This window comes from Phragmites australis, chromosome 6, assembly GCF_958298935.1.
Source record: "Phragmites australis chromosome 6, lpPhrAust1.1, whole genome shotgun sequence".
In the NCBI taxonomy this organism is placed as follows: Eukaryota; Viridiplantae; Streptophyta; class Magnoliopsida; order Poales; family Poaceae; genus Phragmites; species Phragmites australis.
In genome coordinates, this window is record NC_084926.1 from 45,062,164 (window position 1) to 45,080,936 (window position 18,773).

An 18,773-nucleotide genomic window follows, 5' to 3' on the forward strand; every position below is an offset into this window, starting at 1 on the left:
TCAAACGCCATGCATGGAGAGGTAGCTGTTGTTGTCCGTGTTTAGCTTGTTGGTTTCAATTCAAAAGGGAGGCACCAAACACTGCTGGTATGGGCCTGTGGAGCTAACACTGCTGGTACAAGAAAGATGAGATTCCTACTGAACTGAACGGAACTGAAGCGCGATAAAGAAATGAGGTGTAGCAGACGAGACAAGATGAGATGGTCATGATGGGTTGTCTCGGACTCTCGGCTCGCCCGCCGACCGCCTCCCTCCGCTGCGAACCATTGGATTGATTCATTTGGACTTCGGAGGGAGGCAGTGTCGTGCGTGAGCGAGGACGTTAGTGGCCTGGCCTTGTACCAGTAGTAGCACCGCAAGCTACAGTTCCACTGCTACTATCCGTCATGATGTTGGTCACCTCACCCTCGTGCATGCTGCACGGCCTCACCTCACTTCCCTCCCTCGTTATTATTGTCAATTCCACAGTGCATTCAAAGCACTACTCTCTCTCTCCTTTCACAAAACAAGACCAAGGGTCCCAACGCAATCTCCCTCTCTCTCTCTTCCCACTCCAAACAGAGAGAGGAGAGTGGAGAGATGAGGAACTAAAGGAGTCGACTCGATGGAGCTCCATGGAAGGCGAACAAGTGGCTGACTGAGGTATCTTCTTCTCCCCTCCCCTCTCACTCCCCTTCCTGGTTGCTGCTCTTCTTGCTTGCTTGCTTTTCTTTTTGTTTCTTTTGCACTTGGGAGTTGGGAGCTTCCCAGCCACTGAACCTTGAGAATTGCTTGTGCTGAAACATCATCTCAAAGTCTCAAACAGAGCGACAGTAGTATTTCTACTAGATGTGCTGCGTCAATTCAGTTGTACAGCTCCAGTGAAGTTCTTATTTTGGGAAGAATTGTACTTCAGACAAGCTGCCGACAATGTATGTATCCATTCATGCTCTTCCTGTAGCTATCAACTCTGATCTGGTTGGTCAGTGTTACCAATCATAGGACCCACTCCACCAGTCATGACTCATGTCTGTCTCATCATCAAGGAAATTGCGCGTTATTTCATTGATTTCCCCATCCAGCACATTATAGTGTTGTTGGATAGTTCCATGCTTCAAGATTCGATCTTGCCCGTAGATTTTAGAAATGGATGGACGGATTGGATGGTAACTTAGCCTAGTAGAGGATAAATTAAGGTTAGCCAGCAAGGAGATGCCTTTTCTTTCCTCGTCTTTTTGGCCTTTTTGTTTCTCTCTGACAGAATGATGCCACCTGCTGATCCGCCTTGGCCTCTTTCTCGCTGCAGAATCATTCGTCCTCTGCAGCCCCCACTAGTTTAATTTCCTCGAGGAGAAGTGGTAGCTTTTTTTGACCCGGAGAATGATTCCTTCACCGGGAGCTAAGCCATGATCATTTCTTTAATGGAAAAGAGGACTAGATAATTTAGCTCTCCAATGTGGCCACAGACTCACAGGTGATTGCATTTCTTCTCCACATGTTTCCCGGTCCAAGACTGATTAGGACGCATACAATGGTCTAGATTGGGGAATTCTCTGTCATCGATGCAGTTCCGTTGTGGGTGAGTTTTTCGCCCTTTTTTTCAGTAGATACAAAGTCGAGAGGGGAAATGCAGATTCAAATTATGTTCATTCTGCGATGATTATACTCCATTGCTCCTTACTGAAAGATAAAAATGTAGAAATTACCAGTACTCTACCAATCATGCCACTAAGGCCAGTTGTTAGACAAAGAGAAACAATATGCTCTCTCTCTCTCTCTCTCTCTCTCTCTCTCTCTCTGTCTCTCTCAACTTACCAAACTTTGGTGCCATTGGAGGAAAGGGATAGCCAGACCAGCCACACTTCCTGCTATAATGGGTCCAGTTCCACCAGAATTGAAGTATGCATGCCGTAGCTGATCTTCAGTTCTGTTGCTGATTTGAAGATTACCCAAATTTTGTTGTTACATGTACGTATCAGGCTAGTGTGTTCGGCTTTTTGCATTGAAAAATGGAACGGGTTCCCCCCCTTGAAAAAAATGGTGCCAGCCAGGTAGTAGCCCTTACCATCTATTTCTTAATTTCTTTATTATTTTTCCAGCATTGCTGGTGTTCACCTACCTTGCTTAACCGTCACGGCCCCAAATTAAAAAAGAAGGTTAGATCAACAAGACATTTAAGCCTTATTATTTCGCCATGTCCATGTCGGTCGAAACAATTTTTGTTGCATCTGAAGGTCGGGTCTTCATGTTGCTTGAATATGCTTGCAGGTTTAGAAGCGCATGTAGCATTGTTTTCTGAAAAAGGGGAAAATAAACTTGAACGTAGAGATCATGGAGGCTGAACAGTTGGTCAACTGACGAACCCAAGAAAATTATTTGGAGCATTCTGATCCATGAGAAATCTTATTACTATATGTCTAGATACAATGCCATTGATGTATACCTTGTAACCAATTTAGCCACTCAATGATTCTTTTGATGGATCGCGCCACCAAAAGATCGCGCCACTTCCGAGATAATAGTATATTTTAAGCGTTGGGCTGTAGTGGTAGCTGCAGGGGGCACATCAGTAAGCGTGCTGTTAGAGTTGGGATGCAACCATCAGAATAAGCAAGGCATTGGACTGAACAATCGATCTCTTCAAGAAGTCATCTAAAAAAAGTCTCTTCAAGAAGTTTGTCATGTCCTTGGACGACAGAATCCAGTAGCTGAAGTTGAGTTTATATGTCATGATTATGGTTATTAGTCGCACTAGTTATGGTTGCAGAGTTGTACTGGTAGGTTACTATTAGCCTGATCTGGTTTTCAAAATCTGTCCTGTTTTGATCGATTTCCTTGGATATTTGCCTATTTGGTAACACACCATGTTCTAGATTTGCATTTTTGGATAATGTTCTAAATCGTTGTGTCTGAAAGCATTAAGATAAGTTGAAAATCTTGCATAGTCTGTTTGAGTAATTCAAAAATTGGTGTGGAAACCTACCATCTTCTTGCACCTGGTGGATTTCATTATTCTGATCCAGCCTAAGATCTCTGGTACCTCCATACTTAGCATATGTCGCATCCAAAATCTCAGGTCAGATGCCCTTTTTAAGTTTTAATCCAGTGTCTCATGAGTAATGACCCTATTAGAACGTCGCACCTAAGTACACGCAGTCTCGTCTTAGGCCTACTAACTTTGTCTTTTCCGTAGTGTATAGTGCTGTAGGTTGAGATGTCTCCTATCTTGCAAGGTGCTGCACTCAATGTGCTATTATAATGATTGATGCGCTACATTTTTTCAAAAGCAAGCATATATTTGTTAAACTATTGTTGATAGCTTTTGACACTTCATTAGAATTTCCTGCATTACATATAAGCTGTCCTCTTTGTCGGTCAGGACTTAGAACTCCATCACTCCCCATCTTTCATCTTTGCTGCCTCTATAGTTTTACTTTCAGACCAGGATACTGTCCGAGGCAATTCAAATTAGATCTGTTCTTGTACTTCCAGCTGTTGTTGGTGTTGATACATTCTGGCTGGCTGTGACCTTTCAAGGAAATCATGCTGTGTCGCACGTTTGCAAGTATTATGGATTTGATTAGCATTAAGATAATCGATTGAAAGAAAAAGTTCTGCCACCATTTGCCTTGTATTTGTCACTTGTGGAGTTGTGACATTGTATTGCTTTACTGCAAGTAATAAGCTTCCATTTTTCCTAAATTTGCATTTATTAATTTTCCGCTCTATCTATTATTTGAGACAATTAGTAGCATAACTCTTTATTGCCAGTCAACCATGTGCTGTTTAACAATATCAAAATGTGATGGTACTTGTTCATAGTGCTATGCATGTATCTGGGTGATGTATTTCATTGCTTTTTGATCAACGAGTGATGTTTTGAAACATGCTGTTTCTGATTTTTCCATCATTATTTTTCAGAGCTTCCATTGGATAGGGCCTATTGATGTTTTCCTCATTCTCAACTTGTGCACTAACTGATGGATCTCCACATGAAACTTGCCCTGGCCTCCCTCAGTTGTGTTCTTCTGATGCAAGTAGCATCGTGTGGTAAGCACTACATTCTCATGGATGTACTTATATTCGCATATCTGTTGCGACACAATGCTTGCAAAATCAACTGAATGGAATGACTGATGAAAGGAGACAATATCTGACACACTAGTTTTTGTACAGATGGCAGCACAGGGGGAAATGAAACAACAAGGTGGACATGTGTATGCGCAGCTCATCCACTAGGTGAACCAAACTCTAACAGCAGCCTGTCCTCCAATTGCTCTTCTTCCTGCCATTGCCAACAAGGTTAGGGCAGTTGCAGCTTCTCAATTTCAACATATCATTACAGCACAATGGTACCTAAATTGGGGATTGTGGCAGATGAAAATGGTGGTACGGGATCATGGAATTGCACATGCACCTCCGACAAGGCCCTTTGGAAAGAAGAGCATGCTGTATTACGCGATAGGAGTTGCTTCACTTCCTGTAACTGCACATCCGGTATGCTTTATTATTTTGTTTACTGATTAAGATATGCAAACTCTATTATGGACTGAATGTTCAAGTGAAATTGGGCTTACTGAATGTGGTCTGCTTAATATCTTCAGGAAGTTCAGAGGAAGGGAAAAGGCATGTCTCCAACAAAACAGTCATAGTGACACTCCTAGTGTGTGTGATTCTCACCACTACTGCTTTCCTTGTCACCACTGTATACTACTTTCGCCGCAAGGATGCTCTCTCTCCACGTTCACAGATGTACTCCTTCGATAAATACACCAGCTGGAGCAGCAGATCAAACCTTATCAGCCATCGATCGTCTCCTTTGCCCCAACCGAAACTGAAACCAAGGCTCAGTGTTCTCAAAGGCAAATTTAACATATATATTTTCCCTTTCTGAAATTTGGACGTTATACTTGACTGAATTGCCTGAAAATGGGCAGCCAGTTTTTACTGAGGCTAGTGAAGAGCCACACCCTGATTCTTGTTTCTACCTCCTGCTACAGAGTTTCTGTGCAGCTGTCCTATCATTTGTGGGGGTGAAGGTGCCTCATTCCCAGGTATCATCGTCCGGTTCTCATACACAGAGTTGGAGCAAGCAACCGGGAAATTTTCAGACGAGCATCTTATCGGAGCCGGTGGATCAAGCAAGGTGTACCGGGGCCAGCTTAGCGATGGCAAAGTTGTTGCCGTGAAGAAGCTTAGGCCCCTCGGAGGTGCAGATGAAGACTACGAGTTCCTATCCGAGGTATGCATTTGTAGACACCAAAAAGGACCAATCTCTTACATGCCATTGCATCTTTTTTTTTTAAGATAAAAGACGTGACATTGCATCTCCTTATTCCTTTCTCGTGTGTGATATTCACAAATCACAATGCACACAGATCGAGCTACTGTCGAGGCTCAACCACTGCCATGTGGTGCCATTGCTGGGGTACTGCTCGGAGAGCCAAGGCCGGCAGCTGGAGAGACTTCTGGTGTTCGAGTGCATGTCCAATGGCAACCTTAGGGACTGCCTGGACCTGAAGCAAGGGAGGAAGCCGATGGACTGGCAGACCCGGGTGAGCGTGGCGCTCGGCGCCGCGAGGGGGCTGGAGTACCTGCACGAGGCGGCCGCGCCACGCATCCTCCACCGTGACATCAAGTCCACCAACATCCTACTGGATGACAAGTTCAGAGCCAAGGTGAGTGGGGTGATCAGTGATTCAGTGACCTGATCAATTGTTACTGAGCATTGATATGAGCTTCACCTGTAGCATGAGATAATTTGTTTGAGTGCAGATCACTGATCTTGGCATGGCCAAGTGCCTGATGAATGACGGCGTGACGAGCTGCTCGAGCTCCCCCGCGCGGATGCTGGGGACGTTCGGGTACTTCGCGCCGGAGTACGCCATCGTGGGCAAGGCGTCGCTCAAGTCGGATGTGTTCAGCTTCGGCGTCGTCATCCTGGAGCTCATCACCGGTCGGCCGCCCATCCACAAGTCGTTGTCCACCAGGGCCGACGAGAGCCTCGTCATCTGGGTGCGTGACTAGCTAACCGTTCACACCCAGCAGAAGCCTTGCATGAATGAAGATTGAAATGATCAACATGGCAATGACATGGCATGCAGGCGACGTCGCGGCTGCGGGACAGCAGGCTGGTGGTGACGGAGCTTCCGGACCCGGCGCTGCAGGGCAGGTTCCCGGCGGAGGAGATGCAGATCATGGCGCACCTGGCGAGGGAGTGCCTGCAGTGGGACCCCGAGGCCAGGCCTACCATGACCGAGGTTGTCCACATGCTCTCCACCATCGCCCCCCTCCACGGCGCCAAGCGCCGGAACCTCCCCATGGCCGCCGCCTTCAACCTCACGGTCAGTACTCTGCTCATGCGCGAACGAAGCTGCCGTGCCATTTATGGCTGTGCTATGCATGCATGCACGGCACGGGTCCTGAAACATTTGCGCTTAATCCTGCAGACGCCGCCGCCTCACGTCGGGAGATGCGAGGCCGAGGCCGATGACATCGAGAGGCAGCAGGAGTGCTCGTCGTCCGTCCAGTGGCAACAAGCGCGGTGCGCGCCGCCGTCACCACCGCCGGGGCGTGCGTCCTGGCCCGGTGACAGGGTGAGCGCTGTCAACAAGGGCGCCTGTGCCGGTGCGGTGGTGTCTGGCGAGATGGTGAACGGGATGCTGCTGATGAGCCCCCACGGGTGGAGCAGCTGGCGGCCGCCGCCGGACGAGGAGCTAGAGGCGGTGGACCTGACGGAGCCCCGGCTGGAGACGTTCACGCAGCCGGCAATGTTGAGATATTTCAGTTAATTAATTAATTAATTAATCAGAGGGTTCGATTAGGTATTACTAGAAGGTAGTAGTGGTTTTGATTAGTGGTGCCATCAGCAATAAGCTCGAGAGACAGAAGGGCTTCTGGACTGCTTCCTCATCATGCCTCTACCCTACACTGCAAGAAGAAGAAGAATGTAGAATGTAGCTATGGACGATGCTGCATGGACTTTGTACAGACAAGTTACGATATATATATATATTTTTTTACCTTTGCGTCCATGTGCTTGGACGGTACTGTTTTCTACTGTAGCACTGGACACATAGGATCCAAATATGCTTGGCAATGCAACACGGAGGGTGAGGAAGAATGGCCACATAAGCAAACACAGGCACACCACACCGCACACGCCAGCGTGAACAACAGTACTTTGGGTGAGGATCTCCAACGAAGATCTACGTATTGGGTGAAAATGCAACAAATGCATCTTTCGAGGTGAAAATCAAACTTGAACTCTTTTTTTTGGGTGATTTTTTAGAGGATTTTTTGATGAATTATTAAACACCGGTAACCACACACGTATTCTACACACGTAAAATCCAATAATATTGTTATGAGGGCCACAAATTTTCACTATAAATAATAATTGAAAAACAAAATACTGAGGATGCACCTAGATGGGATGAAATAATGGTGTATCAATACTTTTTAATATTGGTAGCGTCTATTAATTGTTTGTTTTTAAATTGATTGGAAGTTTTCAAATAATTAAGAGGGGAGGAGATGGGGACTAATTTTAATTATTGACCGTTTGATTGTATAAGATATACGATAAAGATTATTCGGATCTAACTCTCAATTTTATAGGATTATAGATAAACTTGCAGTGAGCTTTGGGCCTCCAACGAGAGAGAGGGGAACCCCGGCCGATCCACACATAGCACAGCCCAACTCGGTCGTCGATGGCCATCGAAACTGAGGCGAACGGCCCAGATCGACCAGCCCATGCCCAGCACACACGAAACAGCTCGGCAGGCTAAACCCTCGCTCGTCTCCTCCCCGCGCCGCACCCACCTCCGCAGCAGCCATGGCGCGCCGCCACCTCCGCCTCCCCTTCCCGCTCCTCTCCCGCAATCCCACCCCTCTCGCCCGCCATGCTCTATGCACTTCCACCCTCGAGACCCCCGCCGCAGCGGTCGAGACCCCGGAGCAAGCCACGGAGGAGGCCGTGGAGGGGGCGGCGGCCCCCAACCTGCCCCGCCGCGAGGAGCCCCTCCACGAGACGATCCTCCACATGATCCGGCGCCGCCCGTGGACAACGCGCCTCGAGACCTCCATCCGCCTGCACTCGCCCTCCCTCGACGCGCCGCTCGTCCACGGCGTCATCTCCGGCGCCGCCGCAACCGGACGCGCCGACCTGGCGCTCCAATTCTTCCGCTTCGCCTACCGCCGCGCGGGTTTCCGCCCGGAGCCCGCCACCTTCGCGCTCCTCGTTCCGATCCTCGCCTCCCGCCGCATGCTCAACCACGCCCGCTGCCTCCTCCTCGACACCATGCCGTCCTTCTCCATCGCGCCCGACGAGGCCACCCTCGCCGCGCTCATCGCAGCATACGGCAAGGCCGCCATCCCCCAGGAGGCCGTCAAGCTGTTCCGGATGATGCCCGACCTCGGTATCCCCCGCACCGCGCTATCCTACAACGCCGTCTTAAAGGCCATACTCTGCCGCGGCCGCGAGGCCATGGCCAGGCGGATCTACAACGCCATGATCGCGGATGGCGTCGCCCCGGACGTGTCCACCTACAACACATTGATCTGGGGGTTTGGCCTGTGCAAGAAGATGGAGTCCGCCGTGAGGGTGTTCGGGGACATGAAAGGTCATGGGGTGACACCTGATGTGACGACTTACAACACCCTGCTCAATGCTTGGGTGCGGGCCGGTGATCTGGAGAGTGCACGCAAGGTGTTTGACGAAATGACTGGTGCAGGGATCGAGCGGAACTCAGTGTCGTACAATGTCATGATCAGGGGATATGTGGCATCAGGTAAGGTGGAGGAGGCAGTGGGGTTGTTCACGGAGATGGGCGAGAAGGGTGTGAGATTGAGCGAGAAGACGTTTGCTGCGTTGATGCCAGGGCTTTGTGATGATCAGGGGAAGGTGGCGGAGGCCCAGAAGGCCATAGACAACATGGCGGAGCGCCGGCTCACGCCAAAGGACAAGTCGGTCTTTTTGAGGCTTGTGACAACGCTGTGCAGAGCTGGAGACCTGGATGGGGCATTGGAGGTGCACCGAAAGAGCGGGAAGTTCAAGCATGTTCTGGTGGATCTGAGACAGTATGGGGTGTTGATGGAAGGCTTGTGCGCAGGCCGGAAGTTTGATAGTGCTGTTGAGGTGCTAGATGAGCTTATGGAGAAGGGCACACTACTGAGCCCAAAGAGTCCTGTGCTCGAAGCGTCGGCTTATAACCCAGTGATTGAGCATTTGTGCAACAATGGAAGCACCAACAAGGCTGAGACATTCTTCAGGCAGCTGATGAAGAAAGGTGTAGATGACAAGGTTGCATTTAATAATCTTATCCGTGGGCATGCAAAGGAAGGCGTGCCGGAGGCGGCGCAGGAGATTCTCACCATTATGGCTCGTCGTGGTATCCCAACTGACCCTGAATCACATGCACTGCTCGTTAACAGCTTCCTGAAGAAGAATGAGCCAGCTGATGCAAAGATAGCACTAGACAGCATGATGGAGCAGGGTCACCTGCCGAGCCCTTCTCTGTTCAAGTCTGTCATGGTGGCGCTCTTCAATGATGGTCGGGTTCAGACTGCAAGCAGGGTCTTGAAGAGCATGATCGAGAAAAGGGTTACAGAGAACATGGACATCGCACATAAGATCTTGGAAACTCTCTTCATGAGGGGCCATGTGGAGGAGGCGATCGGCCGCGTCAATCTGATGGTAGAAAATGGATGTATGCCTGATCTAGATAAGTTGCTGGTCGGCCTTTGTGAGAACGATAGAGTCATGGAGGCACAGAAGCTGGCTGATTTTGCGTTGGACAGGGACTTTGATGTTGGCTTCTCGACCTATGACAGAGTTCTTGAGGCCCTGTACACTGAGGAAAAGACATTGCCCGCATACTCCATGCTTTGCAAGATCAAGAACAAAGGTGGTGTTGTGGACCAGAAAGGTTGTGATGCTTTGCTCGAGAGCTTAAAATCTGAAGGGTACTCAAAGCAAGCAGATATTTTGTCTAGGATCTTGATGGAGAATGCACCATCAACATCCAAGAAGGGCAAAAGGGTTGCTATGGGTGCGTAAAACAATCTATCTTCTTTTTTACTTGACGAAGAAAGATGTTATTTCTTTCTTTTTACCACTGCTTCTTGAGCTGTTGGTCAAGTGGGGATTTTTATCCTATGAGGCAGCAGGTACACTTACTTTCTTTTCGCAGAATCCTGATTTATTCTGTGCCATTTCTTAGTGAGGAAAACATATTCAATAATCCACAAAGGTGTATTTCCTTTCATGAATTTTGGTGCTAAACTGAGCAATCATAACTTTAAGATGATGTTCTGCGGTGGTTTTTAGTGGCTCTAACAAAAAAACAAAAAAAAACTTAAGGTTTTAGTTTTGGCTTGAAGCCAAGGAGTTACTCCATGTTTTTCAATCTTTTATTGGTTAAAATTCCCTCATTTATTTCATGGAGACTGATGATAGATGACATGCATATCGGAGTCTCTTTTGTTTCGTTACATGCCCTATATGGTTTGCTAGATTTGTGAACTGTCATTCTATCCTTTTTTGTTAAGTGTTAGCTTTTTATTCTCGATTTGCCGCCTAACTCCATAGTCTATAGTACAAAATGGCCAACATTGCACCTCGAAGGCATCGTTTCAGCACTATTTTCATACCATTTTTGTTGCATTCCAGTCTAACAACTTTGCTGTGACCATCATTCAGTTTTGGCCATTTTTCAAGTTTGGTTCTCAGGTTACAGACAAGTTCAGCTTGTGCTGTATTACTTTGTTTGTAATAATAGTATGCAAGTATACATGCTCAAATTGCTCTCCTCTTGTGTGTTTGCAAGGGTAGCTACAGTTTTGGATGTATAGCTAGACCCATCTTTGTTTCAATATCCATTCGATGATGTCTTCATGTTATATTCTGCTTACCGTCCTCTTATCTGTTCCTTTTCTGGTCATGCCAGAGTTGACTAGCGAAGCAAAATATGAACCATGCTGGTCAGTCATAACTTTATAACCATTTCAAGATTCAGTATGGCAATTCCTGCCAGTGCCAGGCGTGATTTTTTATTTTTTTTTTCTAGTCATTTTTTGCTTGCAAGAAGTTGGAGTGGTGCTGTTCCATGTCTTGCCCTTCCACACTGTTTTCCTTTCGTGTTTTTTTTTATATGTTCAATGGATCATTTTCATTGTCGTTTTCATAATGTAGTCTCGTAGTGCCACTATTTTTAGTTGTGATTCCTGAACAGACAAATTCTTTCAGCTCATTTTTTCTGGCACTTGCAGCCCCTTGTCTTCCACCCTTTCCACCTCTGGGAGTTGCATGAGTCCTGATACTATTGGTTTTGCTCCTCTCTTCGTTTCGACACTTCCATTTCTGGAATCGGATTTTTCAGGAAGAAATATATCTGCATCACCTACACCTGGACGAGAGTTGTCTGGTTGTAGCTTGTTAGTACTATTGCTCTGTTAGTTTCATCTGCATCAGCACCCACACACACCTTGTGCATGATAGACGATGGTACAGTACACTGTTCTACCAAGTGAATTTGGGACCTGGCGCCACAATCTCACGAGATATTTCGTCGTCCATGCTAGCTTTCAGAGAGTGCGAATTGTGATGGACCCCTGGCAACAGCAGCACGGGCTCCATACGTAGTCTCGTCCTACAGGACAGGAGAGATTTGTCAGCACCCACACATGCGAGAGCTGGATGGATTAGGCTTGAGTGAGAGCCCGGCGAGTCCACTCCACACGCCTGCCTGGATGCGTGTAACTATCGGTGTATTTAAACTAACGTCCTGACTGAAATACAAACTGGGATCCGTGAAATTATGCGTGTAAAATGCAAGATTCCCGCGTCTCAGAGGGGCTGAACAGGCGTGCGTCACTCTCTCGTGTTGACACTACCAATCGCAAGGGACAAGCCCAAGCAAATCATCGCTCGTCTCTTGTTCTTACTCCCCTCGTGTTCCTTGCCATCTCTCCTCTGATCCACGGCAAGGTGGGATGATATTTTTGCCACACCTATTTTTTGTTCGGCTGAAAAACGCGTATATCACAATCGACGGTTCGCCTCCATCTTTGTCTCTACCCGCTGTCTTAGGGTTCAAGCGGGGTTGAGTGGTGTCCTAGTGCTTAGAGGGATGCTTGGGGAGCAGGGTGTCCCGATGGTGATAGTATGCGAAGGGCGAGACAGCAAGGCTGAAGGTTTGCAGTGGTGGAAGATCGTTGGTGGGTAGGGTTGACAATAGGGGTGATAAAAATAGAGCGGTTAACGTGACGGAGAGAGGCAAAGATGGATTTAGCGATGGTACAACTGCCGGAGATGGTAGGAGGGCGGGACAGGGGAGTGAGGGGAGTCGCTGCCGACTCGAGCGAGCAAGAGAGTGACGAGACAGAGGTGGGATATGAACAGTACCAAGGTTCCAAGGAATGCTATGCATCCGATTGCCATCCAACGGCTCCTGTGCATCGACCACGAAAATACTGAAATTCAGACACCTGAATTATAGGACGTCCCTATTTCTAGAGATGAATGCTAATTTTTGTTGTGCATGTACGCCTGAGAAAAAAATAAGAAAAACATCATAAATACAGTTGATATGCACGTATTTATTATTGGCGCATTCATCTCCACACAAATACATTGGTCACAAAAATCGAATCATTAGACTTGTGAAAACAAAAATCAGGCGTGTTTATTTACCAGCTGAGAATGCACCTAAGTACTTTTTCTCTTGTTAATTTACCAGCTGCCGTACGTTCACTGGGTCATCAGGTAGCTAGCTCGTCGACGGCGGCCGCTTCTCGAGCTTGGTGAACGACGTGCCATCGGCCTCGAAGTCGTCGTACCGCCTGAAGAGCTCGGCGATGAGCATGCACGCGGTGTCCACGACGGCCTCCTTGGCGGCGCACTGCTTGTTCCGGGGAGCTGGCTGCGCGGTCTCCGGCCCGTTGGACCAGTACAGGTACTGCAGCAGTGCCTCGCCCTTTTCGCCGAGGAACCTGTCCGGCACGAACTCCTCGGACCTGTCGAACACCTCCGGGTCCCGCATCGCCAGCGGCTGGTACCCGCACAGCACCTCGCCCTTGCTCACCGAGAACGCCCCGCCGTGCGACCGGAGTACGAAGTCCTTGCGAGCGCGCCCGAACTGTAGCGGCACCGGTGGATTCAGCCGGAGCACCTCCCTCACCGTCGACCGCACCAGCGGCATCTCCCTCACCGTCGAGAACCCGACATCGGCGTCGCCCCCGCGGGAGTCCAGCACCCGCCGCACCTCCTCCCTCAGACGCGGCCGCAGCCCGGTCGGGTCCCCGGCCTGGCCGATCTCGCTGATCAGGGACGGCAGGAACACCGAGAAGCCGCCGAACGCGTTGAATCCCAGCACGAAGAGGACGTTGTTGATGGCGTCCTTCTTGGCGATGCCGTGCTCCTTCTCGGCGAGTGAGACGGCATCGGCGCCGTGCTTCTCGACGAAGCGGTAGAGCAGGTTGTAGCCGGGACTGATGATGAAGGACGGCAGGGGGAAGGAGTGGATGAGCAGCTCCTCCAGCGGCTGGATGACGCCGATCTTCTGCGTGGGCACGATCTGCAGGGCCAGCCATATGTCGAGGATGAGGTAGCCGAACCTGTCCACGAGTGAGTCGGCCGCCGGGTCGGCACCGACGAGCGCCTTGCAGAGGAAGCGGAAGATGCATTGCTGCAGCGGGAAGATGAAGCTGGCGGAGGGGTTGTCGCCTTTGGCCTTGGCGAGGTCGGCCTCGACGGTGTCGAGCATGCCGTCGACGCCGGCGCGGAACTCGGCGGCCCAGGTGCGGGCGCTGCGGTGGAGGAGGTCCATGGTGAAGGCCTTGGTGCGCTCGTGCTCGGGCTCCTCGGTGTCGAGGAAGACGCCGACGCGGGTGCCGCCGGTGAAGCCGGGGCCAGGGTTGTAGGGGCCGATGAGGATGTCGCGCTTGTCGACGAGGGCGGGGTCGAAGAGCGCGGTGAAGGCGGCGGCGTCGACGACGGCGACCACGCGCGGGTCCATGCCGAGGAAGAAGGGGAAGGTGGGCGGGATGTTGGTGCGGAAGACGGTGCTACGGTGCGCGGCGGCGCGGCGGCTAAAGAACTCGTCGCGGCTTTGGAACCAGAAGTAGTCGAGGCGGTCACGGAGGGGGCCGAGCACCGGCGGACCGTGGCTGCCCGGTATCGGGCGCGGCGGGGAGGCGGTGGCCGCCGGCGAGAAGGACGGCAGCATGGCTATCAAATGCAACGTGGTTGCTATCTCCCGTGCGTGTGTGGTGGTGCGCGCGCCTCGCTCGCAAATGAAGTGATGGAGCGCGCGCAATTCAACACATGCGGAGCCGAGGCGCACTGACACAGTAGCACGTTTACTGCAAGTTGGTGCTTCAAATGTTCAACTACCTTGTTAGCACACTTCAAAGACCTAAAGCAAACTTAAGCACGTTTTTCTACCTATAAGCAATCACCCCGCAAATAAACCGGTCCTCGAAGCACCCCCATTATCAGGGATGAAGCCCAATGGCTTCCAGCAGTGATCATGGCAACAATCTAGATATACAGTCCTAGCTAAATCACCTAGCAGTTCATTAGGGGTAGGAAGAAGCGAAACATTTTTCAAGTTTTTTTACTTGTTGATTTATACATAGTGAATGAACAATTTCATGTTTTTTCTTAAGACAAAGAGGGTGTCCATTCGAGAGTCATCCCTCCTAAACTAATTGATAACTCACATTTACTTCATAACACTTTCGTTGGGTTGGGCTAGACCTCGAGTAAAAGGAAGGAGATCTGGCCCGAGAAGATTAAGAGATTAAGAATAGATTTAGGATTAATCTAGCGATTCAGAATGTTAGGACTAGAGACCAATTCCAAATGTTTCGGATCCAAAAGGAAATATGCCCCAAGGGATTTAGAGGAAAGGATGGCCTTGGGAAAATGAAACATCCTGACTGGGAAAGCATTTGAGAAATAGGTTTAGATTGTGAGTCCGAGAAAGAGGATTCCAGCTGTGGGACAATGATATCATAGAGATGGATCAAGGTCTGATAAGGAAAAAGGATTTGTGAAAAAAACGAGATTAGGAATTTAGAATTTATGGATTTACGTGGAAAACGATAGATAGATTCTGGGATGTGATTCGGGAGTTGATTTATGGTTTAAAATAAATGAGGGATCGGATCAAGGGATAGATTAGGATTTAGAAAGTTTGGATTCGAATTCAAATTCCTGCAGAACCAAGTTTAATACAAAGAGCATAAATTCGAATTAGATTCAAATTTAACATTTGCATGGGGAAGGATAAGAATCTGATCTGGAAGATTTGGAGAACAAAGTTTGAACTCGGGTCTAACTCAAATCATCACACAAACAAGATCCAGGAGAACCAATAATTCCGAAATGCACATGACCAATTAATGCAACTTTGAATTTTTAAATCTTGAATTCGAGGTGGATTTGAGATACTTAGCTCAATTTAATTCTACAATTTTTAGTTTGACCTAATTTTATAAAAAGTTCAAGTCTGGACTGAAATTTGACTACTATTCTAAATGCTAAAATACGGGTTGTTACACCAGGTAGTCAATTCAGTGCTGATTAAGACGATTTGAACCACGTGTGATACACTTGGCAAGTTTAGGATATAGATCTGCATTTTGAAAGTTCAGGGACCGTATGAGAATGTGGGACAAGTTTAAGAATCGCCGGTGAATTTCACTCTTGTTCTTTTTAATCTTTGATGGATCTGAATTCCAGCGAGGTAAAAAGATTTGCCAGGCAATGTGAATTGATCTTCAAAGTACATGTCCAGAACATTCCCTAGTTCCGCCTGCAACCGGTGTAAATGGAGAACAACTACTTAAGAAAATGAGTAAGAATGTCAAACTTTCATTCTGCATATGCTGAGTTCTATTATTATTATTATTATATATAAGTGCTATACTACACCTATGGTGTAGAATAGTATTCTAAACCCTAAAGCCCAACACCCAACCAGCCCACTCCTCCCCCTGGTACTGTAGCATTGGTCCAACCCCGTCTGTTGGTACTGTAGCATAGCGCTGCCGTGTGTGTATCTATACACACACAGTGAGTTTATTCTGCGCCTAGACGCACTGTTGTTTATTGTTGCGCCACCATCCAGTTACAACTCAAACAACCGTCAATTACAATCCGTCAGATAGACTAGTTACAACCGTGAGTCCAGAAGTACATAATTGTAACATGAGAAGCTAACAAATTATGTTTTAGATTTTACTACAATTACAATCGTGTTCCTTAAATTATACATCATCAGGCAAGGAATTCGTTAGGAGTTACGTTCATCAGCCTTTCCTCTACGCCGGTCTTCCACCCTATCTCGACATCAGGCGGTAATGCCCATATCTCCCTAGGTGTGCTCGATGATGACTCCTCCGCCGGCATCGACACTCTCCTCCATGACATTTTCTCTGACATGCATGGCGTCGTCTCATCTGCTTCTCCAAAATTTGCGGAGGATGTGACCGGAGACTTCCTTTTGGCAGGTTTTGTCGTACCATCTGCTCTCTCCCATAACCCTAAATTTTTTCTCTTCTGATGGTTAGATCGCACACAACGAAGAACCTATTATTATGGCATCCCCTAGTGTTCAGGAGGAACACACAACCGCTATACAAGATTTTGTGATGTCCATGGTCATGGTGTCCCCCACCAAGGCTTATGGCACTTGAGCAGCCACAAACTCTCGTTTGCCACCTGTGGCTAACTTGGAGATCACACCTGGGGCAAGAGGCCCTAAGGCATCTCCAAATGCTAACCCCACAGGACTGTTGTCGATCAAGCGCCTCACTAGAAAGGAGATTATGGAGAGGTGGTGTCTCAACCTTTGCCCTCAGTGCGATGAGAAGTTTAGCAACAACTACGACTGCAAACACCTATTCTTCATAGTGGTTGGTCGTGACTTCATCAATGATGATCCACACTGCATGGCACCACCACAACCAGCAGGCCGTGACGTTGCTGCATGCAAGGCCAATGACGCCTGCTCCATGGCATGGTGTTCCAAGGTCCAGCCGCAACAGACTACAATGTTATGACAATGGGAGCTACCAGTTCCTCCAGCAACCGCGACTTTGTAAACACCAAGCCGAACATCGCTACTCCAACATCCACTTCAAGTTGCGAGGATTACTCCGTTGTCACCTGTCGCATTCCTGCGTGCACCGGCGACCACACCATTGCATGGCCAATTGATCCTGGTGGACCGAATGATGTGGTTGTCACCAGCTCTTCCATCTCCACCATGACCAATCTGGCGACCACGGTTGCTCGACCTCCATTGCATCTAGCAACCATCGGCGTTCAGGAGAAACGCACGCCCACCCTTCCCATCCACACCATCTCCAACAAGGTCATTGACATCATCACACAACATGATTTGGAGATCATTGTTCCACTGGTGACCCTGCCTATAACCATCGTGTCACCAATCTCCGCCATCCAAGTGTTACGCAACGCACCAACCGTCACCTGCCGGCCATTCATCGCTCTTGGGATGGTCCTCATCGACTACCTACTTGCCTCGTTTCCATGGGAACTAGGAGGATCGTGTTTTGCGCGCAGGATCTCCAATTCCCCCGCCCAACATTTGACGTACTACCAGTGCATGACAGATATCAACATCTACAAGATACACGTTAACTCTGTCTTGCAGGAATTCAACAACGGGCACAACAACGTTGTTCGTGGATTTCAACGACATCTCCAGCACAAAACACGATGTCGTCATGATCCACATCTTTGTCACGTTCAACGCCGAGTCTACCTCCTTCACCTACATCAATGGCGATGCAATCATCTACGTGCTCCTTTGACTTCAGGCTACCAACATCATCATCAACACAAGGCGAATGTAGTTCTTCATCAACCATCCCGACCCTACCTCGTCACGCCAGGGAGCCGCATGGGAGCAGAATTCGTTCTTCAACATGGGACTTCCTCGAGCTTCAACTATAGCCCCTACCTTGCAGCATGCGGAGCCTGCAAGTGAACGGGGGAAGAGATGTCATGGGTCAAGATCCAGTCTATGGCCCAATAAGATCGGCCTGCCCAAAAGCCCACTCGTCGGTACTGTTCACACCCGTGAACAGTACCGTCGGTACAGTAGTGGCGTCCTTGTCCACGTCGTTTTTTTCCCCACTAAGTAGATTAGAGTTTTTCAAAACTTTTCAAATTGCAATATATTACTTAGCAACCAAGTTAACCTCTCTATATAAAGAGAGATAAATCATCAATAAAGAGATAAGTAAAAATTTGAAGAAAAACCCTTCTTCTCACCGTCCAGAGGTCTGACGCCTGGCCAATCCTCGCTTTCTCTCTCTCACGCCACCGTCTCCTTATGCCCACCATAACTACCAACAACCTCCATTGTCGTCATCCCCTTTCCTCCGATAAACAACCACAATTACAAGGTCCAACTATAGTGTGGTTCATGCTCTAATGCGGCTGACGTATTCTTACCCTTTCTGTTGTGGTGACATGGTATGTCAATCCATTTTTGCAAGCTTTCATTACATGCCTATGAGCTATGACTGCAGTACATATTTTTTGCAGCTGGGCAACCTCGCTGTTAGTTTTCTTCTTTTTTTTCGTTTTACGAATCCTCGCTGTTGGATTACTAGCAGCAGCTAAGAAGTGAACCCTGATGCAAATTATGACTTTGGTTGCTCCTGGGTGCTGCAGTGCTGCTATGATGCACAGCCGAAGTTCGCTCAGTGGCCTCCCGCTACATGGCGTGGGAGGGCTCCAAGGGCTTGAA

The 18,773-nt window shown here is 48.5% G+C and overlaps 3 protein-coding genes across 9 annotated transcripts; 2 read left to right on the top strand and 1 right to left on the bottom strand.

Moving 5' to 3' along the window:
- The first annotated feature begins 383 nt into the window (after positions 1-383).
- On the top strand, positions 384-7,013 carry LOC133922853 (receptor-like serine/threonine-protein kinase NCRK). Of its 6 annotated transcripts, XM_062368369.1 has the most exons (11): positions 384-642; positions 1,286-1,453; positions 3,901-4,029; positions 4,156-4,281; positions 4,357-4,476; positions 4,584-4,841; positions 4,980-5,221; positions 5,358-5,657; positions 5,755-5,994; positions 6,084-6,323; positions 6,429-7,013. In XM_062368369.1, the coding sequence occupies exons 3-11, from the start codon at positions 3,960-3,962 to the stop codon at positions 6,768-6,770; spliced, it is 1,938 nt and encodes a 645-aa protein (XP_062224353.1). In that variant the 5' UTR covers positions 384-642; positions 1,286-1,453; positions 3,901-3,959; the 3' UTR covers positions 6,771-7,013. The 6 variants fall into 6 exon arrangements, with proteins under 6 accessions (XP_062224353.1, XP_062224351.1, XP_062224348.1 ...); XM_062368367.1 differs by lacking the exon at positions 1,286-1,453 and having other exon boundaries at positions 386-642; XM_062368364.1 differs by lacking the exons at positions 384-642; positions 1,286-1,453 and adding an exon at positions 3,218-3,819.
- A 92-nt stretch (positions 7,014-7,105) lies between these two features.
- Positions 7,106-11,425, top strand: LOC133922852 (large ribosomal subunit protein mL102 (rPPR5)-like). 2 transcript variants are annotated; one of them, XM_062368362.1, is made up of 2 exons: positions 7,106-7,227; positions 7,600-11,425. In XM_062368362.1, the coding sequence occupies exon 2, from the start codon at positions 7,820-7,822 to the stop codon at positions 10,040-10,042; it is 2,223 nt and encodes a 740-aa protein (XP_062224346.1). In that variant the 5' UTR covers positions 7,106-7,227; positions 7,600-7,819; the 3' UTR covers positions 10,043-11,425. The 2 variants fall into 2 exon arrangements, with proteins under 2 accessions (XP_062224346.1, XP_062224347.1); XM_062368363.1 differs by having other exon boundaries at positions 7,117-7,227; positions 7,608-11,425.
- Positions 11,426-12,562: 1,137 nt separating this feature from the next.
- LOC133922854 (probable inactive linolenate hydroperoxide lyase) lies at positions 12,563-14,368 on the bottom strand. The gene has a single exon (XM_062368370.1). The coding sequence runs from the start codon at positions 14,208-14,210 to the stop codon at positions 12,753-12,755; it is 1,458 nt and encodes a 485-aa protein (XP_062224354.1). The 5' UTR covers positions 14,211-14,368; the 3' UTR covers positions 12,563-12,752.
- Between the last annotated feature and the right edge of the window lie 4,405 nt (positions 14,369-18,773).